Here is a 25,609-nt window from a genome sequence, read left to right on the forward strand (position 1 = left end):
TGGGTTGTTTGTTTTTTTACTGTTGAATTTTGAGAGTTCTTTATCTCTTCCAGGTACTAGTTCTTGGTCAGATGGGTGATGTGAAAGTATTTTCTCCCAGTTTGTAGCTTGTCAGTTCATGCTCTTAACAGGGTCTTTTACAGAGGAAAGTTATTTTTTTTATTTTGATGAGATCCAGTTTATCAATTTTTCCTTTTATGGATTGTACTGTTGGGGTGAAATCTAAGAACTCTGTATAGCCCTCGATCCTGAAGATTTTCCCCCTTTGTGTTTTTCTAAAAGTTTTACAGTTTTACATTAAGTCCATGGTCCATTTTCAGTTAATTTTTGTATAAAGTGTGGTGGTTAAGTCAAGATTCATTTTTTTGCCTCTGGATGTCTAGTTGTTCCAGCGCCATTTGTTGAAAGGCTGTTTATGATGTTTTGAGTTGGCTTTCTCCATGATAACACCTAAATCATATCAACAGTCTTATCTCCAATCCTTACTGCAAGAGGACTTGCTTAGCAACTAATCATCTGGAAAAATCTCTGTTTTGCATTCATGTAAAGAGGAATGTAAGGGTTAAAAGTTCAGGGCTTAGAACTAGGCTCCCTGGGTTTGAAAACTAGCTCTCCTACTTACTTAGTAACTAACTTAGTGACAACAGCTAAGGATTTAGGTCACAATTCTGTGAGTTGGCATTTGGACCAGGCCCAGCTGAACAGTGGTTCTATGTCTGTGTCAGCTCTTACATTGGCTCAGGGCTGATTGTTGAGGGCCAGGGGACCTCTGCTGGGCTGATAGATCGTCTGTATTCCACATGATCTCTCATCCTCTAGGTTATCCGTGGCTTCTTCGTATGATGCTTGCAGGATTCCCAAGAACAGTAACATGGAAGCTGCAAGGCCCCTTGACACCTAAGCTCAGAATTTATACAGTGTTACTTCTGCTATCTTATATTGGTCAAAGCAAGTCATAGGGCCAACCTAGATTCAAGGAGTGGGAAAATAGACTCCACCTGTTGCTAGGAGAAGCTTCAAGTATTGTGGCCATGTTTGCAGTTTGGTAATGTTGGTGAGTTACTCAACTTCTCTAGGCCTCCTTATTTCCTTATTTATTTATAAAATGAGACTAATAATAATAAAAACTAATTCATAATAACACCTGACTCATGTGGCTTAACTCATGAGGATTCAGTAAGATGACAATGATGGTAGCCGTAGCTAACAGTTTTTTATAATACCAGCTAATATTTATTGAATGTTTACTTTGTGCCTATCCCGGCTCATGCATTAAATCCTTTCATGCCCCAGCAACCTTGTGAGATCAGTAAGGTAACAGCAAGTAAGCAGGGGGATTGAGATCCCAATCCAGGCAGTCTGGCTCTAGGCGTCCTTTTGTATATCCTCTGCCTCTGTGTTAGGTGTGTGAATAGTTAACACAGCTCCTGGTATATAGTAAATATTCACTTCAGTATTCTTTTTGTCGATAGTGTTTATTCTCATTAGCCTCATTCACAAAAGGAGGCACTTTCTGATCTTGTCCCTCGATTTTTCTATTCTTGTATCCAGATTTGTCTGGAACCTGGGGCCCTGTGTTCACTGACTATGATAAGCAGAAGAGCAGGATAGAAATCGAAAGGCAAAATGACAAAGCATACAGGTAGAAGCATGGAGGGAAGTGGAAGGCCAGGAAGGGAGATGGAAGTCATGTCAGGGCCTCTTCTTGCTCAAGCCTGGAGCTCAGCCTCATTGATTGCTGAGTATAAGGACTGACACGGAAAGGTGAAGGGCTTCTCCTTCCTTGGAGTATGATCCGTGGCACTTTTGAGGACTGTGGGCGACCCTCCCCCACCCCCACCCCTAACACGTGTGCACACACGCGCACCTTGGTATCCCCTCATACTCACTAGGAGGAGATGGCTTTTCCCTGGGACTTAGAGCCTAAAGATTCCTTAGAAGATGAGAAGAGATTACCTATCCAGAAGCCTTGGATTTTTCCTAACTAATCAAGGCCTTCTCAGTCCCTAAAAAGTATAACACACTGCAGAACATAAAAAATGTCCCCAGGAAAGGTAGGGTCAATCTGGGAGGGTGAAAGCATTGTTGAACAGGAAACCCAAAAACCCCTGGATCCCATTGAGCTTTCTTTGATGCTAGAACCCGCTGGACACTGGGTTTTTACCTCCGTGAAACCTTGTTCACAGTTGTTACTTCCTCTTGAACCTTGTCAGCCCTGACCTGCTGTGACCCAGTTGTCTGCAGCCAGAGTGACCCTTGACTGCCAGGCATCAAGCCCTGCCACCCTCCTCTGCTGATGCAGACTATGGATCAGGAGTCTCATTCATGCTCACCTGGCCTGCTGGAATCTGATTGGTTTCTGCCATTTGATCACCTGCACTGACACGCTTGCCACCACCTGTGTCCCTAAGGTGCCCTCTTATGCTGCCCCACCCATGCTCAGCACCTTTCCAGGACAGGACAAGCTCTGCAGCGCACAGGAGAGATAAACAGCCAGCAGGCTTAGTCCAAAGGTATAAGTGATACTGGGGTGTAGCTCTGAGCTCTGCAAACAGCCACGAGTGATCCCAGTTCCAGACCCTAGAGGAGTAAGTCTCGCCCTCACCACCCCTCTCTCTGTCAGGTCTGTGGCCAGAACTATTATGTAGATAACTTCTAAGCTTAGACTTGGGTGTATGTATGGCTTAGGATAACGTCCCTGAAGACTGAGCCAGGGTACCTATATTGACGAAATGAAGAACGGGAGCTTTCTATGAAACTTAGCCCCAATAACAGACTGGTCCTTTAGTCCGTGAAACTCCCCCAGCAGGAAGAGACAAGCCGCCTGTGGGTCTAACAAAGGTAGCAAGCCGCACTTTGATCCCAGATGATGGACTTACTGAGCAGCTTTCTGCCAGGAACTGGCTTGTAAGCCTACTGTAAAAAAAGACTATATCATCTTTCTTGTCTCTCCACAACCTGAAGCATGGCCACTTAAAAGATGGTTATTTAGAGGATGAAAGAAAGAACTCTTTACTACTTCATTAAAAGTGTTCTTTCTAAGATTTGTGTGTGAAGGAGGCAGAGAAGGAGGAGAACACGTAGTGATCTTCTGGTCAACGAGAATACAATCCTGCCTGCTTCCCCACCATTGTTACAGCATACAGAAAAGGATAGAAGCAAGACTGTAGTTAGAAAGGGAGTTAATGGTCAGTGGTCAGAGATGAGTCAGTGGGTCTAGAGAAACTCTGAGAAATCTGTCTGTAAACATAAAGGGAGGTGATAATGGTTGATTGCAGAGGAGGAAGCTACTCTGTAACTGTAGTTATAAAAGAATGGTCCAAAAGGTGGCTTGGAATGATTACTTTAGTAATTCATTCCAATATTTATTAATTGCCTGTAATGACGCAGAGAGACTCTTGAAGGGGAAGGGCCTAAAGTTTGGTCCTGCTGAGAACCCGTGTTACCCATCTTATCTCACTTCCTGGAGTCGGGGAATCCCACCAACCAAAGGTCCGTTTGATATGAGCGAGACCACCGTGAACAACTGACGTCCAAGTCAGCTTCTCCTCCCCTGTCCAGGCCTCGCCTGCCCCTTTGCCCGTGCACTCCTTCTCCTTCGGTATCAGTTACAGTTAGGTCAGGTGACTGTCACAGAAAACCCGAAATAGTAATGGCTCAAACAAGATAGAAATCTATTTCTCTCTTTCTTCTGAAAGAAGCCTGAGGTCCTAAAAGAAGAGAGGCAGCCCAGGGCTTCCCGGGCAGCTCTGTGAAACCATTGGGCTTCCACGCTCCTGCTTTCTTGTTGCTTCACGGTTCTTAACATCCTTTCCTGTCATCTAAGATGAATGTTTGAGCTCCATGTTCCAAGCAACAGGATGCGTGAATGGGGGAAGGAAGCACTTTTTAAGGAAATTCCTGGAAGTCCCACATAACATTTTCACATGTATCTCGTTAACCAGAATTTAGTCACATGGCCATGTCTAGCTGAGCAAGAAGGTCTTAGAAGTGTAGTCTTTTGACTGGCGGTGGTGTACTCAGCTAAAACAGGGAGGTCTGTTCATCTGTGGGAGAAAGGGCAAATGGGGGATTGGGAAGCAGCCAGCAGAAGAGTTGGACCCATGAGAAGTGGTGAAGGGGTTCAGTGCCTGCCCTTCAGCTCTTACTGCTTACTTTTGGCTCTATGCAGATGTATGTTTCAGCTTTTTAATTAAGATTTTTTTTGCCTCGTTAGAAGTCTTGCACAGCATTGCAAGAAAAAAGAATCAGGAAAGGACTGCTTAGGGGCAGATGTCCAAAGGGGTAGAAGGAAAGTATCTGAATCCCGTGTTACTTTTCTTTCAGAAAGCTATCCAGTTTCTTTTATAATTGTTATAGGCATCTGGATTTGTGCTGCCATATTAGAGAGAAAATTTGTAGGTCGATTAGTTACGATTTTTTATTATTCATACCAATTACTTTGCTCTTTATTGTCTTTGCTGATCAGACTTCCTCTCTTTTTATAGTGATGTGCTTTCTTTAAAAAGCACACATTTTTTTTTATTATGAAAGCAGAGCGTTTTTACTGCATAATTTGGAAAACATACACAAAAATAAAGAAGAAAATTAAAATCACCCATAATCTCATCAAGGTAAAATATTAACATTTGGATTTATTTTCTTCATCTTTTTCTGTGCATTTAGACATGTATTTCAAACTAACGTGTGAGCATTTTCCTGTTATTAAAAATTCTAAAAATGTTGACTAATTCTTATGCCTTTTTGGGGACATTATAAATAACACTGATGAACAGCCTTCTGATAAATCTTTTTCCCTCCGTCTCTGATTAAGTCCTGAGAATAAATTTCTGAACATGGAATTGCTGGATCAAAAGATGTGAACGTTTTTAAGGCTTTTGATATATTTTGCCAACATGTCTTCAGGAAAGATTATTTTGTTTAAACTCTTCACCGGCAGTGTTTGAGTGTACCTGTGTCCTGTGTACTGGGTGTAAACTCCAGATAACAGTAGAATAAGAACATGCTGGACATGACTTTTGATATATTACTTCTACTCAGTTAAAAATGATAAAGCTATTTTTTGGCGGCTAAACTGGTTAATATTGTGCATACAACTTCTTATATTGAGAAATTATATTGTCTATTTCTTTTTTTTCCTTGCATTTGACTTTGGGGGCTACAGATCGTGTGCAGCCTTCTGCCATTAGACATGTTCGTTCTTGGAGCAACATCCCCTTTATCACTGTACCCCTCAGTCGTACACACGGCAAGTCTTTCGCGCACCGCAGTGAGCTGAAGCACGCCAAGAGGATCGTGGTGAAACTTGGAAGTGCTGTGGTGACCCGAGGGGACGAATGTGGCCTGGCACTGGGGCGCCTGGCATCCATTGTCGAGCAGGTAATTGCCAGGATGGAAAATTCTGCTGAACTAAAATAAAAGAGGGTTTTTAAGCTGTCAGTTCAGATTTATCAGCTTGTAAAAATAGTCTTGATTTGAGTGAGTGATTTAACCCAGTCTGAAAACTCCCTTTTTCAGTGTAGGTGCCAGTGGGAGGCAGCATCCCATGGCAAGCAAAGGGGGTGTCAAGGAGTAGAGTTGATTTCGTGCAGTGCATCCCTCAGGCTTCTCAGCGTATGTCAGTGATTCTTAATCCTGGCTGCACATTAGCATCATCTGAAGGGCCTAGAGATCATTGGGCTTCACACTCAACCATTTAATGAGTATCTCTGGGATGAGGCTCAAGCTTCTGTGTTTTAAAGTTCCCAGGTACCTCTAATACGTAATCAGGCTTGATTACCCAAATGGATGTGTGTAAATATTGAGGTGGTTTTTTTTTTCTGTTTTGCTGGGCTTTTTCTTTTTTAATTAGCCCAGTAACCTTGAAATAAATATAAGCTGTCATTGCAGAGATTTCTCAAGTTCACATCTTTCAAAGGACTCACCAGACTTCACAGAGACTACCCATGTAAGGCTTTCATTGAAAGGCAAAGGGTACGAGGCAGCAAGAGAGAGAGTAAGCAAGCATTGGGCGTCTGAGAGAGATCCTGTGCACAGGCTCCCCTGGGTCTTTATTTGCACAGGAACCATTTGCAACTCTCTGCAGACTGAATCACCAGGAGATGTGTGCAAGGAATCCTGGTTTTGGAAGGGCTCAAAGCAGAAGTTTCCAGTGGGGATTTTATGTCACACTGGCCATGCAGTCAAGCCGGGCTGACTGCAAACTATCAGTAAGGAAACTGACCTTGAAGATCGACACAGGAGTTTGGACTTTAAACATACATCACAAATCCCACTATACTTATCTTTGCCAAGAGCAGGGATGAGCAGACTTTTTCTGTAAAAGGCCATGTAGTAAATATTTTAGGCTTTGTAGTCCATATGGTCTCTTGTCTCATCTACTCAGCTCTGCCGTTGTAGCACAAATGCAACCATAGGCAATACGTAAGTGAATTAGCATGGCTGTGTTCCAGTAAAACTTATTTACAAAAACAGGTGCTGGCCAGATTTGACCTGCAGCCCATATTTTGCCAGCCCCTGACCAAGAGTCAAAAACCAGACTTCCAAGGTATCCTGGAGATAAAGCCAGAGCTTTTCCATTCTAGCCATAACTTAGCTCTACCCTCCATAACCTTAATTTCAGTTTTTAAAAAACAACTTTAGGGGCCAGCCCCATGGCATAGTGGTTAAGTTTGGTGCCCTCTGCTTTGGTGGCCCAGGTTTGTGGTTTCGGATCCTGGGCGGGGACCTGCACCACTCATCAGTCATGCTGTGGCAGTGTCCCACGTACAAAATACAGGATGATTGGCACAGATGTTAGCTCAGAGCCAGTCTTCCTCAAGCAGGAAAAGAGGAAGACTGGCAACAGATGATAGCTCAGGGCGAATATTCCTCAGGAAAATAAAAACAACTTAACTAAGGAGTTGGCATTAGGAAACTGCTAACCTGAAACTTGATAAGATTTTCTTTTTATATTTTCTTTTTTTTTTTGAGGAAGCTTAGCCCTGAGCTAACATCCGTGCCCGTCTTCCTCTACTTTATATGTGGGACACCTGCCACAGCATGGCTTGCCAAGTGGTGCGTAGGTCTGTAGCCAGGATCTGAACCAGTGAACCCCGGGCCACTGAAGCTGAACGTGTGAACTTAACCTCTGTGCCATGAGGCCAGCCCCCCCGCAATATATTTTCTATACTAAGCAATTAATATTAGATCTTCCTCCAAGATTGAGTCCATCAGATCAACTTAGTTTAAAAAATATTTGTCAAAAGACTACAACTGACTATTGTCTCTGCCCCTGGGGAGCCAGAACTGATACTCCCAAAACACTTAGATGATTGTTCAAGGCAGTGAATATCCAAATGAGTCCAAATGACAGTGCCTGATTTGGTTTGGCATCCACAGGACTTGAAGGTCTTGAGGTTGGGTCCAGAGATGGGAGAGTCAGATGAGAGTGTGGTTATTCTTGGGGTATCCTAGGAGAGCTGCGGCTCACCCTGGGCCTTCATGACTGGTAGGATTTGTACCAACAAAGGGGAAATGTTCCACACTGCTAAATGCACAGGGTGAATGGTGGTCCTTGAGTTTGCATCCATTGGTTCTGGGGAAAGGGAGGTACTATGAGTGGATTCCAGGTGGAGGACAAAGACAAGAATGAGTATGGCATGCTGGTGGGCCAGGGAGGAGGTGAACTTAAAAGCAGTGGTGGTGGTCTCCTCGGGGAGAATGGATTAAAGTGGATTATTCCATTAGGCAGGGCTTTGAAGCCAGGCAGAGGAATTTAGGTTCAGTCTCAAAGCCAGGTTGAAGATTTTGAGCCGAGGAGAAACTTGATGAAAACAGTGGGGAGAGCCTGGTACTGGTTTGCTTAGGTCACCAGCTTCCCTGCAAGGGACACCTGTGGACGTCCTGGAAGGGCTTTGTCGACCAGGGCAGTTCTAATGCATAGAGTCAGCTGTCTTGTCCAAGCCATCTGATCATGTTAGATGGACTCAGCAGCCAACTTAAAATGGCTTCCACTGGCCAAAGATGGGAAGATCTGCACATCAATAAAGATAATTACTGCAGTGGATTTAAACACATGCAATATGTTTAAATCCCTGAATTCAGAATGATACTTTCAAAGAACTCATTGATCATCTTTGGAGGATACTAGAGAACCTGCTCATTATTTTGAAACCTGGCAAATGAAGGCAAAGAGACACACATCTGTCCTGCCTTTCGTATACAAACTATACCTCAAAGTAACCAAATAGTTAATGAAGAAAAGTTTTCCTTTATGGAAGTATTCCAGCCTATAAATAAAGAAGGAATGAATGAATTAGAATATCAGCATTTTGTAGCCCTTAAGGAATGCTACTAACATCACAGAAAGAAAGACAGCCAAGCTTTAGGTATCCTCCTGATAGAAACCATGACCTACAAAGAATTCTTGACAAGAAAATCAAGTCTCCATACCTAACACCAGTTTACAGGAAGTATGGAGTACAGCATTAAAACTACACCACAGGGACTCAAGCAGGAAAACTGAGGCTCGGAAACCCTAAAGGGCAAACAGCCCAGTTTCCTTAACAAAAAATTGCAAGGGAGGGGCTGGCCCAGTGGTGTAGTGGTTGGGTTCCTGCACTCTGCTTCGGCAGCCTGGGGTTCACAGGTTCGGATCCCACATGCGGACCTAGGACCGCTCATCAAGCCATGCTGTGGCAGCATCCTACATAAAATAGAGGAAGATTGGCATAGATGTTAGCTCAGCAACAATCTTCCTCAAACAAAAAGGGAAAATTGGCACAGATGTTAGCTCAGGGACAGTCTTTCTCAAGCAAAAAGAGGCAACAGATGTTAGCTCTGGGCCAGTCTTTCTCACACACACACAAAATAATTTCAAGGAAAAAAAAGTGATAGAGGGGGAACCTATGGATTAAAGGAGACTTGAGACATTTCAATTAATTGCAGTGTATGGGGTTAATTTGCACCTCAATTTGAGCAAGCTAGAAAAATTTAGGGAAATGTGAACACTGCCTACGTATTTGATATTAAGGAATTATTGGAATGTTTTAGATGGCAATGGTTTTGTGGATGTATGTGTATATATTCCCTGTCTTTTAGCAATTACTAAAAGTAATTGCTGAAATCTTTACAGATGCAATAACATGTCTGGAGCCTGGGATTTGTATTAAAATAATGTTGGGGCTAGAAAAGTAATATTGGAGAGTGAGAAATTGGCCATGAGAAATAGTTGTAGAAGCTGGGTGATGAGCACATGGGGATTTATAATATGATTCTTACTGCTTTGGTTAAGTATGAAATTTTCTATGATAAAAAGTTATTTTTGTAAATCATGGTCTATCACAGCTGTTTGTGAGTTCCTGAGCCAGGTTGTAGGGTTCAAGCATCAGGAGGAATGGACAGGTTAGGAGTACTGACTCTATTCACATCTTGAATCTTCAGCATCTGTCCCTCATCTAGCCTGGTCTAGGGATCAGACATGCCCCAGAAATAGCCTCATCTCCCCAGGACATGCCTTAGAATTTGAGAAGCCATCTGCTAAGTTTATGTTGCAATTCCTAGCTCCAGACTTCTGTTTTGGGCTTTATTTCCTGAAACAGCTGTGCCTTCTGCATTGTAGGCTCCTCCAGATACCTTCAAGTCCTGTGGACGTCAGACCTGGCTACACACCAGAATCCTCTTCTTGAAAACTTCTGATTTCTGTCTGCCACCTGTTTATCAGATTTGAGGAAGCATGTAGGAATCTGTATTTTCACCATACAATCTGGGCGATTCTTCCAGAGCCAGCCCAGTGCTGGTCTCTAAACCAGCATTTGGGATTCACTGATAAGTCCACCTACTTGAGTCTCTTGTGACAAGAGAAAAGAGATGTTACAGTGATTTGTGGTGCCTTTTCCTTCCTTGATGTCAGGTGTCAGTGCTGCAGAATCAAGGCCGAGAGATGATGCTGGTGACCAGTGGAGCTGTGGCCTTTGGGAAGCAACGCTTGCGCCATGAGATCCTTCTGTCTCAGAGCGTGCGGCAGGCCCTGCACTCGGGGCAGAACCAGCTGAAAGAGATGGTGAGTGCTGCTTCCCCACCCCTGTAACAGGGGTCCTCAGTCTCCCTCCGTCACTCCCAACCACACCTTGTCTATTGGTGTGTTACAGGCAATACCGGTCTTAGAAGCCCGAGCCTGCGCAGCTGCTGGACAGAGTGGCCTGATGGCCTTGTATGAAGCCATGTTTACCCAGTACAGCATCTGTGCTGCCCAGGTGAGAGGCTGGCCTTTGCAAGGGGATGTGGGACCCATGAGGGTACTTCCCATGGAGCACAGGGATTGTGAGCCAGGCTCTGGAGCCAGACTGGCAGGATACAGTCTCATCTTCACCACTTACTAGTTGAGAGATCTGGAGAAAGTCTTCAGGTCTAACCTTCTTGAGCCTCAATCTCTTCATCTGAAAAATGAGGATATCAGTGACTACTTTAGAGGGTTTTTGAAGTGGTTCAGTTAGAAAATATATGGTTTTTGGGTGGTGAACATGATGTAATCTACACAGAATTCAAAATATATTACAGTGTACATCTGAAAGCTGTATAATGTTATAATCCAATGTTACTGCAATAAAAAAATAAATAAAAATTAAAATTAAAAAAGAAACTATATGAAAAGCATTTAATATAGTGCCTGGTACACAGTACATTGTCAATAATTAGCTCTTGTTGTATACTGATAGCTCTTAGGACTACTACAAGTGCTAATACCTCTGAAGATAGAAAGGTTAGAGATATCTCTTTCATTGGCTTCTTTGACTTTGGGTGGCTTGCTTCTCTTTGCACGTGGTTGCCTTATACAATAGGTATCTGTTAAGCATTAAAGGGAAACGGGAATGCTGGGGTTGGTTAGTGTTTCATTCATTCAGCAAATATTTATTGAGCACCTGTGGTGTACCGAGGAGTCTGTCAGGCGCTGGGGACAGTGTGGTGAACAAATCAGCCTTGATCCCAGTTCTCATGGAACTTATAAATTTTGAATGGTTACCCGGAATGTTCTAGAACCTTCTTTCTACATTATTCTTTCTTAGCTAAATTTCCAGAATTTTTTTCAGTTGTATTTTTGATCAACTATACAACGGCACACCAAATAGAAATCTAAATATCATAAAACAACCGAACAGTCACTTCACAAAACAACTGAAAAAATCTTACTCATTATTATTTTCAAACTTCTTTGCTGCCTCAGATTCATTTATGCAGATGTTGCTTTACACAGGTAGTGTTTTATATACATCCTTTCAGGTTTTACCCTTCGATTTCCTGTCACTCTCTTTCTCCATCATCTTCACAGTTGTTATTCACCATGATGTTCTGGTATTATACCAGAGTATCCTTTAGTAAGTGAGCTGAAACAGAGAGGCATGGGCTTGTCCACCTATTGCCCTTGGCTTGGGACTCCACTCTCTGTAATCTTAGTTTTTTTCTGTTAGCATAAATAGAATAGAAATCTCAATTTCTGTCACCGTTTACTATCAGCTCTCCTCTCCACAATCCAATGAGAATTTTAGTCTCTAATTTCTTAAAAGAGCCTGGAGCCAGTTATGAACACTTAGGTACAGGAACTATGTTTTTATTTATGTATTTTTTTTTTCCCCAGGGATGATGCTTTTTGAGGTTTTTTTGGTTGGTTGGTTGATTAGGTTTAATGAAAGTAGCAGTAGGGGGCTGGTCCCATGGCTGAGTGGTTAAGTTTGCAAACTCTGCTTTGACAGCCCAGGGTTTTGTAGGTTCGGATCCTGGGTGCGGACATGGCACCTCTCAAGCCATGCTGAGGCGGCATCCCACGTAGCACACCCGGAAGGACCTACAGCTAGAATATACAACTATGTACTGGGGGGCTTTGGGGAGAAGAAGAAATAAAGATTGGTAACAGATGTTAGCTCAGGTGCCAATCTTAAAAAAAAAAGCATTAAAGGTTACTGCACTTCAGCCAATGTTTCCATTAATACTGATGTGCAAGAGCTCTGCTCCCTCCAGTTTCCAATAGCGTCCCTCCATGGACCCCCTTTTCTCCCATACCTTTGCCTTCCCCTGTGATCTTATCTACCAGAAGTTTTTGCCCTTTGCTCTTTATCCTGTGGTTCCTTGTTTTCTTTAGTAATCCTGTTTTAAAGACCATTATCAGTGGCTTTGGGCAATCTCCTGTAAGTCGTCTGTCAGATTAAAGATTTAAACAAGTGCAGCAGCTTATTTTTTCTTTGTAGAAATGAAACTGGTTTGCATCTTAACAGATCGCCCTTCTCCAAGCGCATGCTCTTCTATCTTAGGGCCTTGTCTCCTCCCTTTTATTTGTTAAACTGTTTGAGCAACAGGTGTTTTCCCTGGACCTTTCTACCTCCGCTTGCCTCTCCTACACACACGTGTTTACTTTTACTGTTGGACCTTTATCCTCTGGGGCTAGAATCTGTACATCTATAGGATTAAACTTTTCTGAGAAGGAGTTCATCGTCTACCCTTACAAAAATGCACCCCATTTCATCTTCCCCAAACCAGCAACATTTTTATTCTCCATCCCAGAAGCTAGTACAGGCATTTCAGAGGGGCTTAATAAATTTTTTATCAAATGAATTAGTGAATTATTTGCCTTAGTCATGTTACCGTCTTGTCTTCTTCACCCACATTTTATATATCCTTAAGGCTGCTGTTGTCTTCTCGGTTACCATAGCCAGACTCTGGTTCAGGACTTAACCATTCCCACTTTGACTGTTTTGGTATCTTCTTGACCGTCTGCCTTCACCCTTCCCTGCTTCAGCCTGCCCTATGTCACAAGAACCCCCTTCTTAAACATCAGAGGTATTTCATTGAAGCGTTTATTCATGAGCTTCAGGGTTTGTTACCATTTCATTTCTTGCTGTCATCTCCATTTACCTTCTCTCCTGCTAAACATTGCCTGATACTCTGATTCAAGCAAGGAGGCAGAGCGGTTCACCAGCCCCACACCCAGCTCTCCCCTCTGCCTTTGAGCAGCTTGTGCTCGTCCCCTCCCCTGAACTAAGTTATATCCAGCCTTTCTTTCAGTTTGTGACTAAAGACTCACCTCCGTAACCTCTCAGACTAACCCCACATGCTCACAGTCTTTGTTAACTCCCATAGTGGTCGGCTGCAGAGCAAGAACAGTGACAACACCGCCCTGTTCCATTTTGTCTCATATAGCAAACAGGGTAAACCATTCATTCACTCACTCACCAGATGTTTCAGTACCTACTGTGGCCAGACGCTGAATCAGATGCTGGGATATAAAGATATTTTAGAAATTAATGGCAGTCATTACTTCCCCCAATATCCCTCTAAAGTAGATACATTAAGTTTCTTAATTTTGTAAATGGATGAGATTTGGTAGCTCTCTGAGGATTAAAGTACGTTTGCAAGAAGTCTTGAGCATCCTTAAATATATCTTCCAAGTGATTCTAACTTTTTTCGCATCTTTAGAAGAATTGGATAAGCATCCAGAGATGTATGTTCCATTCCCATCTATATGGGATCTCAGAAGCCTAAAGTTTAGCTCCTCTACTCTTAGCATCTTTTGTATGCTGTTCCTGGGAAGTTCATCATTTCCCTCCCTCCTGTGTTTTCCATCTATTTAATCCTTTTAGATTTTGGTGACCAATTTGGATTTCCACGATGAGCAGAAGCGCCGGAACCTTAATGGGACACTTCATGAGCTCCTGCGGATGAACATCGTCCCCATTGTCAACACAAATGATGCTGTTGTCCCCCCAGCTGAGCCCAATAGTGATCTCCAGGGGGTAAATGTGGGTAAAGTATTCCTAAGGTTGAGCATGCTGGAGACACTAATGGCACGCTATGCTGCATGTACTAACACTGGAAGTTTGGCATAAACAGCATGGAGAGATTGGGAGAGAAGCTGGCATTGTGGAGCAGCATCTGCGTAAGCTCTTCTGAAGTCAGGGGGTTCATTCAATAGGGTGAGGTGCTGTAGTGATTTAAGATGGTGCTGTGAGCATGGCTTGTGTGTGTCAGTGGATAGAAGGGTGCATGTTTGGAAAGGGGGTTGCTGTTAGGCATGGTGTTTTTTAGACGGAAGGGGCCTGTAAGAGCTGTCATCCACATGTGCGGGGTCATTAATTTTGCCTGCCAGAGCCTAGCTGAGTGCTTCTGTGAACTTCATTTTGAACTTCATAGCCCACTCACTTATGCCTTTTTACCTGCATTCCAGGTTATTAGTGTTAAAGATAATGATAGCCTGGCTGCCCGTCTGGCCGTGGAGATGAAAACTGACCTCTTGATTGTTCTTTCAGATGTCGAAGGTACAAAGTAATGCCTTTTCCTTTTAGCCAGCCTTTGTTTTAAATACTACATGTGTGAGCACGAGTTCCCCTCTTTGAGTCCTTCTGATCTTTTTTTACTATGGACCATTATTTTCTGAGCCATTTGGTCTGACAAAGAGTTTTTATGACTCAAAAGAAAGTGGGTGAGTCTGGAAGATGGGGTTTGAATGTGGAAGTATCATTTCTAGGTGCTTTAGTTTTGTTTTTTATAACAGCTTTATGGAGATATAATTCACATACCATACAATTCACCTATTTAAAGTTTAAAATTCAATGATTTTTCATATATTCATGCAGTTGTTCAACCCTCACCACAATTTTAGAACATTTTTATCATCCCAACAAGCAACCCCATACCCCTTAGCAGTCACTCCTTACTTCCCTCTAAACTCTCCAGCCCTGGGCAACCTCTAATCTGCTTTCTGTCTCTATTGATTTGCCTGTTCCAGACATTTTATATAAATAGAATCATATAATATGTGATTTGTGACTGGCTTCTCTCACTTAGCATAATGTCTTCAAGGTTCATCGATGTTATAGTATGTATCAGTACTTCCTTTCTTTTTATTGACAAATAATATTCCACTGTATAGATAAAGTACATTTTACTTATCTGTTCATCAGCTGATAGACATTTCAGCTATTATGACTAAGGCTGCTATAAACGTTGGTGTACAAGTTTTTGTGTAAACATGTTTTTTATTTTACCTAGGAGTAGAATTGCTGGATCATATGGTAACTCTATACATGTTTCGCTTTTTGAAGAAGTGCTAGAAGTGAAATGGTACCAAGCAGCTGCACTATTTTACATTCCCATAACAGTGTATGAGGGTTCTGGTTTCTCCTCATCCTCACCAACACTTCTCTCTTGTTATCTGCCTTTTTTGATTATAGCTATCCTAGTGCATGTGAAGAGAGAGCTCATTGTGGTTTTTATCACTTTCAGTTTTTAACGTAAATCATGAGATCGATTATTTTAAATTGGAGCCACTGCAGAAAGTCCAGGCTGTATGGACCATGTTCATATGTGTTACTATGTTCCTCTCTGCTTTCCTCTTCCTCATGGGGGGCACCTCTTGGCTCCAGTTTGGCTCTCCATTTATTCTTCTCACTTTTTCTTAAGCTGTTCCCATTTTACATTTTGACCCATAAGGAATATGGTAGCTGTGTCTAAAATAAGCCAAACCTACAGGATCCCAAAGTCCCCCATTACATTCCCAGGAGGTGAGAAAAACCTGTTTAATTCCCAGCCCACACCAAAGGCGGGTTATCATGTCAGGACTTGTTCTCCAGTTTACACTCCCATGGTATAAAGTAAGGACAGGGGGCTGTCTAGTGGAGGTAGTGGCAGGTATAGATGAATTGATCTGTCTTCTGCCCGTGTAGAAAGTCAGAGATATTGTTCTTGCATGTCATTATCTTTACCCGTAAGAAGTTTTGGTACCATGTTTATTCACTGTAAATTTGAAATCTCAGAACAGAAACAGCTAAGTTGGGATAAGAGTGAGCCACCCTGGAGAAGAAGGCATTTCGGTTAATCAACAGGTTTTTATTAAATTTCTCCTATGTGCAAATACTGTGCTAGGTGCTTTATAAATGTCAGTTTATTCATTCCTTGTAGCAACCCTGCAAAGTAGGTAAGTTAGCCCAGTTATTCAGATGAAGAAATTAAAAATTAAGTTCAGATCAGTTGAATGGTATATCCAAAGTCACATAGCTAATACTTGGCAGAGGTTGTTTTCAAATCTAAATATGTTTAATTTAGAAATCTACACTCTTCTCTCTTTCCTGCACTGCCTGGCAAGGTAAAGGATGTCAGTTTGACAGATCAATATATAAAACCTAATTTGAGCTAGACTCTAGTAAACAGTTCTAACACTGCCTCAAACACCAAAATTGGTTATCGACAGGCTTTTGCTCTTAACTCTGATTAATTATCCACTGAATGTTGATTTTTAGAAAAATATCAGAATTTTAAATGTGCTCTTGGTGGGTCTGAGAGGCTGCTGTCGGGGAGAAAGAGGAGTAGGCAGGATATCAGAATGTTAGTCCCTCAGCGTCTCTGGAGAAGATTTGGCTTAGAGTTGTCCAAACGTGCCTGTACTATTTATTGTGTGAAACCAAAACAGCCTCACAATCCAAGCCTGTGATCTCATGGCACAGTGCCTTCTGAGAAGCAGCCAGCCCTGAATCCTGGGAGCTGTGGCGTGCTGGGCTGAGGTGGACAGAGGTCACGAGAGGGTATTTCTCTCTCCCTGTAATTGCTGCTTGTGGTTTGTTCTACTCTGGCCATGATTTCCTCACCCCTCTGATTCACTTATTCTCCTGGAGAGAGTGTGGATAGCAGGGTTATGTTAAAGACTTGGAAAAATGGAGCAGAGAAGTGTATTGTAGCACAAGAACAGCAGCAACTTGAAACCTTAAAAGGCCACTTAAACTTAAAACATCACTACCCAGTTGTCCTTCAGCCAGTCCCCAACCATGGGCAGTTCCTCCGTGTCTGTGTCCCACTAAGGCCTTGATGTGACTTCATTTTCTCAGTCCTCTCTTTTCCCCTTCCAAGTCTCTGACTCACTCTTTTTCAAAGTGGAATTGTGAGGATTTGTGTGTGTGTGTGTGTGTGTGTGTGTGTGTGTGTTGTCAGGAAGATTCACCCTGAGCTAACACCCATGCCAGTCTCTGCTTTGTATGTGGGACGCCTCCACAGCGTGCCTGACAAGTGGAGCAGGTCCACACCCAGGATCTGAACCCGTGAACCCAGGCTGCCAAATGGAGCCTGGGGAACTTGAACCCCTTGGCCACAGGGCCAGCCGTGAAATTGTGAGGATTTTAATCTTAGATTGTATGCATATAACATTGCCTGTAACTCTTTATTTTATGCCACTCCGCACAGTTATAAAAAGGACATAGGCTGACAACTCTGAGCAGGTGGTGCATTATGGCTGACATGCAAAATCTGGTAGAAAGATTAGAGAGGGCGGTGGGCCGCCTGGAGGCAGTATCTCAGTCCTCTGGCATGCACTATGGACATGGAGACAGTGCCCCAAAAGCAGGAACAGCTCCATATGTGCAAGTATTTGACTCACTGCTGGCCGGTCCTATGGCAGAGTACCTGAAGATCAGTAAAGAGATTGGGGGAGATGTGGAGAAACATGCGGAGATGGTCCACACAGGTCTGAAGTTGGAGCGAGCTCTCTTGGTTACAGCCTCTCAGTGCCAGCAGCCTGCAGGCAATAAGCTTTCTGATTTGTTGGCACCCATCTCAGAGCAGATCCAAGAAGTGATAACGTTTCCAGAGAAGAACCAAGGCAGCAAGTTGTTCAATCACCTGTCGGCCGTCAGCGAAAGTATCCAGGCCCTGGGTTGCGTGGCTGTGGCTCCCAAGCCTGGTCCCTATGTGAAAGAAATGAATGATGCTGCCATGTTTTATACAAACCGAGTCCTGAAGGAGTACAAAGATGTGGATAAGAAGCATGTGGACTGGGTCAAAGCTTACTTGAGTATATGGACAGAGCTGCAGGCTTACATTAAACAGTTCCATACCACCAGACTGGCCTGGAGCAAAACGGGACCTGTGGCAAAAAAACTGACTGGACTGCCATCTGGACCCTCTGCTGGATCCGGTCCTCCTCCCCCGCCACCAGGCCCACCTCCTCCCCCAGTCCCCACCAGTTCAGGCTCTGATGAGTCTGCTTCACGCTCTGCCCTGTTTGCTCAGATTAATCAGGGGGAGAGCATCACACATGCCCTGAAACATGTATCTGATGACATGAAGACGCACAAGAACCCCGCCCTGAAGGCTCAGAGTGGGCCAGTGCGAAGTGGCCCCAAACCATTCTCTGCACCTAAACCAGGAGGCAGCCCATCCCCCAAACCAGCCACAAAGAAGGAGCCACCTCTACTTGAACTGGAGGGCAAAAAGTGGAGAGTGGAAAATCAGGAGAATGTTTCCAACCTGGTAATTGATGACACGGAGCTGAAATAGGTGGCTTACATATACAAGTGTGTCAACACAACATTGCAAATCGAGGGCAAAATTAACTCCATTACAGTAGATAACTGTAAGAAACTCGGCCTGGTGTTCGATGACGTGGTGGGCATTGTGGAGATAATCAATAGTAGGGATGTCAAAGTTCAGGTAATGGGTAAAGTGCCAACCATTTCCATCAACAAAACAGATGGCTGCCACGTTTCCCTAGCAAGAATTCCCTGGATTGTGAGATAGTCAGTGCCAAATCTTCTGAAATGAATGTCCTCATTCCTACAGAAGGCGGTGACTTTAATGAGTTCCCAGTCCCTGAGCAGTTCAAGACCCTATGGAATGGGCAGAAGTTGGTCACCACAGTGACAGAAATTGCCGGATAAGCGAAGTGCCACTGGGTTCTTTGCCCTCTCCCTCACACCATGGGATAAATCTTTATCGAGACGATTCTTTTCTAGATTTCCTCTACCTTTCTGCTCTTAAACTGCTTCTCTGCTTTGAGAAGCACAGCTACCTGCCTTCACTGAAATATACCTCAGGCTGAGATTTGGGGTGGGATAGCAGGTCAGTTGATCTTCTGCAGGAAGGTGCAGCTTTCCATGTCAGCTCAACCACACCGCCAGTCCATTCTTAAGGAACTGCAGGCCAGGACTGGTGTGTTTTCGCTTTCAGCCTTTGGGAGTTATTTGGCCAACAGTCTTTTGGGAAGAATAAAGCAGTCCCCAGGAATTAACAGATCAGAATGTTCGCACAAATTAGTATTTTCTAACAATAAGCACGAAGGTAGCAGAAGCTAGTGTGATTCCAGTTGGTTCTTCTAACCAAACTAATTTTTCAGTGTTGACAAGTGAGGCAAGTATTGCACTGGACCAAAGGCTGAAGCTTGGCCTTCTAGCATTCCAAGCAAAATTGTTTCCTATAAGCATTCCTTTTATTCTGCATTCCATCCTGGGTCTGCTGGAACCTGAGATAGTAGGTTCTTCTGTACCAGCAGCTGTGGCAGTGCCTGGCACCCAGGCCAATTAAAGGAATCTTGGACCCTTTCTTTCTCTGGGATCCCTGCCCAGCACCTTCCTACAGAGATGACTTGAAAGAAAAAAAAAAAAGAAGGAAAAACAACCTACCATTCCAAGGAATCTGGCATTCCTTCCTCCTTCCATGCTAGGTGCTTGTCATCCATCCTCACTGCCTCCTTGCCCTGTCATGCTCAACCGCTTTTGGCATCTGTCAAGGCACCTGAACAGAGGACTAAAATCTCCATGCAGGCTGGTTTTAGGTCTTATGTAAAAATCTTGCACAGCATTGCTAATGTAAATTTCAGTTTTTCCCTCTAGGACACTTACCAAAATATGCAACTTTTTTTGGTCGAAAGAGAGATTGTCCTGTGACTTCTACCCATTTCCTGAGGCCTGTGGAAATAAACCTTTATGTACTTAAAGTTATACAGAAAATAGAATAAAATTAATACCAAAAAAAAAAAAATGGACATAGGCTTTGTGGTGATAAATCTAGACTGAATGCCAAGAGTCGTGCGCTCTTCTGCTGACCCAGCCTAACCTTCACAACAGCTTCCCCATAATAACGTGGGGCGTATAATCAGTGACTCTTTCAAAGGGTACTGTGAGAGTTAATGTGAAGCTGTTTCGCATTTCATCCCGCTTGGAAATAGTCACATTAAACAGTATACGGCTGCCACACTATTTCTGTAACAGCCACTCGTCTTTTTCAGTTACGTCCTTAAGGTTCAGCATCATAAATTGCCATGGCAGAAGTGAGGACAGCTTCCCGGTAGTCTGTGGGCAGGGTTGATAAATTTTGTTCTAAGGATATGGCCATGCTCTGATGCTGGCAAACGATCGTTAATTAAGCCTTTTAAGGTTATAAAAGTATGTAAGGTGAGTCCTGGAGCTGTTTTTCATTGTGACTAGACTCCGCAGATCCCTCGTGCCCTTTTCTGGTTAGATCTTGTGGAACAGCAGAATTCATCTGGATGAGTCAAGTACACAGTGCTTGGCAGGGGCCTGGAGAGGTCTGTCCTGGGGACACTCCCTTCCATTAAAGAAGTATTACGCACTCTTGTCTGCTTTTTAGGCCTGTTTGACAGCCCCCCAGGATCAGATGATGCAAAGCTCATTGATATATTTTATCCTGGAGATCAGCAGTCTGTGACGTTCGGAACCAAGTCGAGAGTAGGGATGGGTGGCATGGAAGCCAAGGTAAGAATCTGATGCCTTTATCGCATGTATCAACTATAAAACCCAAACAATATTTTATCCTTTTTACGTTTGTAACTGGGGGCTAATGGTTCAGATACTAGGCACATACATACCTAAACATACACATATCTAAATACAGGCATACCTCATTTTGTTGCGCTTTGTAGATATTGCGTTTTTTACAAGACCCTCCACCAGCAAAAAGATTACAACTCACTGAAGGCTCAGATGATGGTTAACATTTTTAACAATAAAGTACTTTTTAATTAAGGTATGTACATTTCTAGACATAATTCTATTGTACACTTAATAGCCTGCATAACTTTTATATGTACTGGGAAACAAAAAAGTCGTGTGACTCACTTTATTGTGATATTCACTTGATTGTGGTGGTTGAAACCGAACCTGCCATATTTCCAAGGTATGCCTGTACCTTGGTTTAGGTTTAATGCATATTGTGTACCTATATTTAGTCTTGTCTGTGTATGAATTCTTTTTATTAATATTATATAAAGAGTGTGTTCATATTGTAAACTCTTCAAGGGCAGCGTCTATATATTTTTCATAATTCATAAATCCTCTAATGTTATCAGCTCAAATATTTCCTGATAAAATCTTTCAAAAATTTTTCTTTCCCATTAATTTTTCTTAGAAGTTATACCCTTAAGATACATCATCATATGTAGCAATGGCAGAGATGAGGACAAGAGCCCCATTTACAAAAGCTGAAAGTCCTCAGGATCAGACTCTGGTCAAACACCAGGCTGGACACTAAGTTGAGGTGCAATAAGTCAAATGCAGAAGTTATGAGTCCCAGTACTAGAGTCTTAGAGAGAACTCGCCGAGCACAAAGGGTAGGTGGTTCATCTTTAGGCAACACACGCCAGGGTTGGGCTTGGAAGAGTGCATGGGCTGAGGGTGTTTTCCAGAGCATTCCTGCAAATATTTACATTGCTCAATATCACATTATTTTATATCTTTTGGCAAGTTTAAAGTATGAGTGACTAGAATCTGCAAGGTCTGAATCTCATCTTTGGATCTAACCTCCCCCATTAGGTGAAAGCAGCCCTCTGGGCTTTGCAAGGTGGCACTTCTGTGGTTATTGCCAACGGAACCCACCCAAAGGTGTCTGGGCACGTCATCACAGACATCGTGGAGGGGAAGAAAGTTGGCACCTTCTTTTCCGAAGTAAAGCCTGCAGGTAAGTAGCTCTTCATAGGGTCCCATGGTCTGTAGATAGCATAGCTGGTGATGCCATGGCCTCAATGGGACTGAAAACTGAGCTTTCACTCTGGAATAGAGGTCACAAAATTGATTGCTGACATGAAATATGGTATTATTTTTAAGGCTATTTCCAAAATTGGATTTTGCTTGCTTTTGTAAAATTTATCTAATCTACCTAACTAGGCCTTCTGTTTTCTCTAAAATCACTAAGTTAAAGGACATATGCATCGGGGTCAGCCCCGTGGCCTAGTGGTTAAGTTTGGCATGCTCCAGGTTCTGTTCCCAGGTATGGACCTATACCACTTGTCAGCAGCCATGCTGTGGCGGCGACTCACATACAATAGAGGAAGATTGGCACAGATGTTAGCTCAGGGTGAATCTTCCTCAGGGGGAGAAAAAAAAAAAGAATGTAATCGTCCATTTTCTCAAGAAACATTTTCTAGGCCCATGCTGGATGGCAGGTACTAATAAACACTAGAGATGCAAAGATGCATAAGATATGGTACGTACTCTCAAGTGTTCACAAATTGCCTTATCATTTACATCAGAATTGCAAACTCATTAGAAAATATGAGCCAAAGTGAAATGGAAAAGAACTCTAGAAGACATCAATTATATTGTCTACTCAAGAAATACAGACGAGTTTCTTCTGTTTATGCCTGAGTTAACCTGGTATATCGTTTTGCTGTTGTATTGGTCAGAGTGATCTCTGTGTGAGAAGCAAGCACACCAAGACACTGAGCGTTCGTTCTGTGCATGTGGTGAGCCTGAGCACAGGCTGGGATAGTGAGAGGGAACTAAGCTGACCATGGTCTGATGTTTGCAAATGTTCTCGCAGGCCCTACTGTTGAGCAGCAGGGAGAAATGGCTCGATCAGGAGGGCGGATGTTGGCCACTTTGGAACCTGAGCAGGTAATAACCCTGGCTGATAGTTTTGTTAGTTTTCAGAGTGAGTCATGCTGTGAGGTTTACTGTACAGTCACGCCTGCTGTCTCCCTCTTTATTCCTCCTGTCCCACAGAGTTAGCAGAGTTACGAGTCTGATTCAGATCTGCTCTGCCTTTTTTCTTTTTCTAAATTTTGTTTTCCCTTTTGTCTTTTGTAGGCTGAGGCCTGAGGCAGCTTTTCATCGCTATGATTTTTTATCAAAAACATAAAAATGATGAGACCAGGGAGGCTCCCTAATTCTGCCACATACTAGGCATGGAGATGTAGGAAAATTAGTTATCCCAGCCCATCTGAAGCATCTAACTTCCCTATACAGTGGAAGCTCGAGAGCCTGCTCTGTAGTCACAGCCCTGCCCTGTGCACAATGAATCTGTCGGTTGAAGTAGCAGACACGATGAGTCTGGAAATGCAAGGAGGTCAGGTGGAAGCTGGGGGCTGGCTTCCCAAGGGTTGTGTTGTTAGGGATGTATTGAGAGTGATGAGTACAGGTTTCTTCTAGGGAGAACTTTGGCCTCGGAAAGGAGAAGGGAATTTAAAATAACTACAAGTAGAGAAAGGAAAGCAAGGAGGAGCCTAGCTTGCCTCTGTTGAACCACTTCCTTTTACTCCTTCAGTGGTTACCATGCAGATTTGCCCCATTTCCTCATCTATGTGGGTAAGGATTGGGGTCTCCTCAAGCATCCTGGACTGGGTTTTTCTCCTTTGACTGAATTCATTAAATAAATAATTGTCAGAAAAGAAAAACTAGGTGCAAAAACTGACCTGGGAAGTAAACTACACAGCTAGTGATACTCAATATGTGGAGATGTGTGTATCATACCGAGTGAGAGTGCTGGTCCTTGTCTCATGGACAGATTGTTAATTCATCACACCCTTTCCCCACCACTGACTGGGCTGTGGTTTGCTAATCATAATAATCAGGAGTGGTACAAGAGGAAGAAAAGTAAGAAGAAATAGGGGGAGATTAGTACAGAGGAGGGAAAAAATGAGAGGAGCAGTGATGGGAAATGAATGATATGAGGTAAAGAGGTTTCAGTCAGTGGTGACCTTGGGTTTAGGAGCGAGGCCTGGCACAGTCAGAAGAGTAGGTTTAAAAGTGTGGTGTGGGGGCCAACCTGGTGGTGCAGTGGTTAAGTTCGCACATTCCACTTCAGTGGCCCAGGGTCCACCGGTTCGGATCCCTGATGCGGACATGGCAGTGCTTGGCAAGCCATACTGTGGTAGGCATCCCACATATAAAGTAGAGGAAGATGGGGCATGTATGTTAGCTCAGGGCCGGTCTTCCTCAGCAAAAAGAGGATTGGCAGCAGATGTTAGCTCAGGGCTAATCTTCCTCAAAAACAAAAAAAGTGTGATGTGCATTCTTGGATTGATATGTTTGCTTGTTGCTTGTTTGTGTAATGTTTTACCTTTTTTCCCAGAGAGCAGAAATTATCCATCATCTGGCTGATCTGTTGACAGACCAGCGTGACGAGATCCTGTTAGCCAACAAAAAAGACTTGGAGGAGGCAGAAGGTAAAGACCAGGCGATTTAGAGTCAATGTTAGGGAGGGTTTTGCTTTGATTTTTGTTCCCTGTTTTACTAATAATTCTTATGTCATAGTCTGCTTAAAGACAATTGTTATAAAATAAATTGTATATTATGCATCATTTTTATTGAGGGTAGGTGGCTAGTATTCAGTGGGCTTTTTCAAACTATGCATACTGTCTCCACCCACTTTCCGTCCAGCTAATCTAGTACAACCGTCCAAAGGGGCTTTTTACCATTCCCCACAGGTCATGAGCCATAGCTTCTTTGGCAATTTAGGAACAAAAAGAAAAAGATTGAGGGCCCCACTATTTTAGACATTCAGCTGATAGCAGCTAGCATTTATTGAGGCCTTCCTGTGTCGCCAGGTATTGCGCGAAGGGCGTCACAGACAGAATCTCATTTTATCCTTACAACCTAGTGCCTTTGAGGTACCTACTATTTATTATCCCTATTTTATAGAGGAGGAAACTGAAGCACAGAGAAGTTGTCACGTGCCTAAAATCATATGGCCAGTGACAGATTTGGGATTCAAACCCATATGGGCTGTGCATATAAAATAGTTGTAGAAACAGTTTGTGCGGCCTGTGATGAAATACAGCTTATCTCCTAGTTAATTAAGCAGTGTGTAGTCTGCCCAGAGTTAGCAACAGGTACCACCCAGAAATGCCCTGGAGATGCTAATGGTAGAGTGAGTGAACTGACTGAACTCACATTGCGGACAACTAAGTACGTAGAGTCGGGGAGGCCCTCAGTCTTTTCTCCCTTTTCCTAATTCTCTGTCTTTTCCACCCCAAAAAATGGGTGTTGATTTTGTGGGGTTTTGAATTTCCTTTTTTCTTGAATAAATGTGCTTTAAATTAAACATTCAAATTAGTGGTGTTCCCTTAAAGAAACTTTGCAAGGCTCATCAACATTACTTTCACTCCTTAAAACGTTTTTGAGCCGTTGCTTTGGAACTTCCTTTGGAGTTTACATCTGGTCTTTTGAATTTGTGCAGTATTGAAAAATCATAAAATAGATCTTCAGAATGGAAGAAATCTTTGATGATATCTTTTCCAATTCTTTAAAGTCAAAGAGTTAAGACCCACAGAGGTTCAAGCTGTTGTTCAAGGGCACACAGCTGTTGTTGGCAGAACTCTGACTTCAGATCCCAGTTCTGTCCCTCTGGAAATTCACAAGGACACGCAGTGGCTTAAGACCAAAGTCCTGGGTACACACGATCCCCTTTGACCTGGTAAGCCCATTTCAGGAGATTTAAGAAAATATTTCAAGAAGAGAAAACAGCTTTGTATGTAAAGATTCTTAGAGCAGGATTATTTATCACACTGAAAACTGGAAACAGCCTGAGTGTCTAATAGCATAGGTGTGGTTAAGTGCATTAAGCTGTATCAACTCAGTGGAAT

General features: G+C 43.1%; 2 protein-coding genes across 3 annotated transcripts in view; both read left to right on the forward strand.

The window, feature by feature from the left end:
• Positions 1 to 25,609, forward strand: part of ALDH18A1 (aldehyde dehydrogenase 18 family member A1) — a 44,342-nt gene that overhangs the window by 5,034 nt on the left and 13,699 nt on the right. The window contains exons 3-11 of one of the 2 annotated variants that reach the window (XM_070560698.1): positions 5,165 to 5,379; positions 9,893 to 10,042; positions 10,131 to 10,235; positions 13,611 to 13,769; positions 14,195 to 14,285; positions 20,380 to 20,504; positions 21,561 to 21,705; positions 22,567 to 22,640; positions 24,097 to 24,190. In XM_070560698.1, the coding sequence (XP_070416799.1) occupies positions 5,165 to 5,379; positions 9,893 to 10,042; positions 10,131 to 10,235; positions 13,611 to 13,769; positions 14,195 to 14,285; positions 20,380 to 20,504; positions 21,561 to 21,705; positions 22,567 to 22,640; positions 24,097 to 24,190 (1,158 nt within the window). The remainder of the gene's footprint in view (positions 1 to 5,164; positions 5,380 to 9,892; positions 10,043 to 10,130; positions 10,236 to 13,610; positions 13,770 to 14,194; positions 14,286 to 20,379; positions 20,505 to 21,560; positions 21,706 to 22,566; positions 22,641 to 24,096; positions 24,191 to 25,609) is intronic. The other variant, XM_070560709.1, reaches the window with a different exon arrangement.
• Positions 17,170 to 18,737, forward strand: LOC103555424 (adenylyl cyclase-associated protein 1-like). Its single transcript, XM_070560851.1, is given in 2 exon segments — positions 17,170 to 18,493; positions 18,496 to 18,737. Coding segments are annotated over 2 exon segments (1,425 nt in total). The 5' UTR covers positions 17,170 to 17,244; the 3' UTR covers positions 18,672 to 18,737.

Source organism: Equus przewalskii, chromosome 1 (genome assembly GCF_037783145.1).
Source record: "Equus przewalskii isolate Varuska chromosome 1, EquPr2, whole genome shotgun sequence".
In the NCBI taxonomy this organism is placed as follows: Eukaryota; Metazoa; Chordata; class Mammalia; order Perissodactyla; family Equidae; genus Equus; species Equus przewalskii.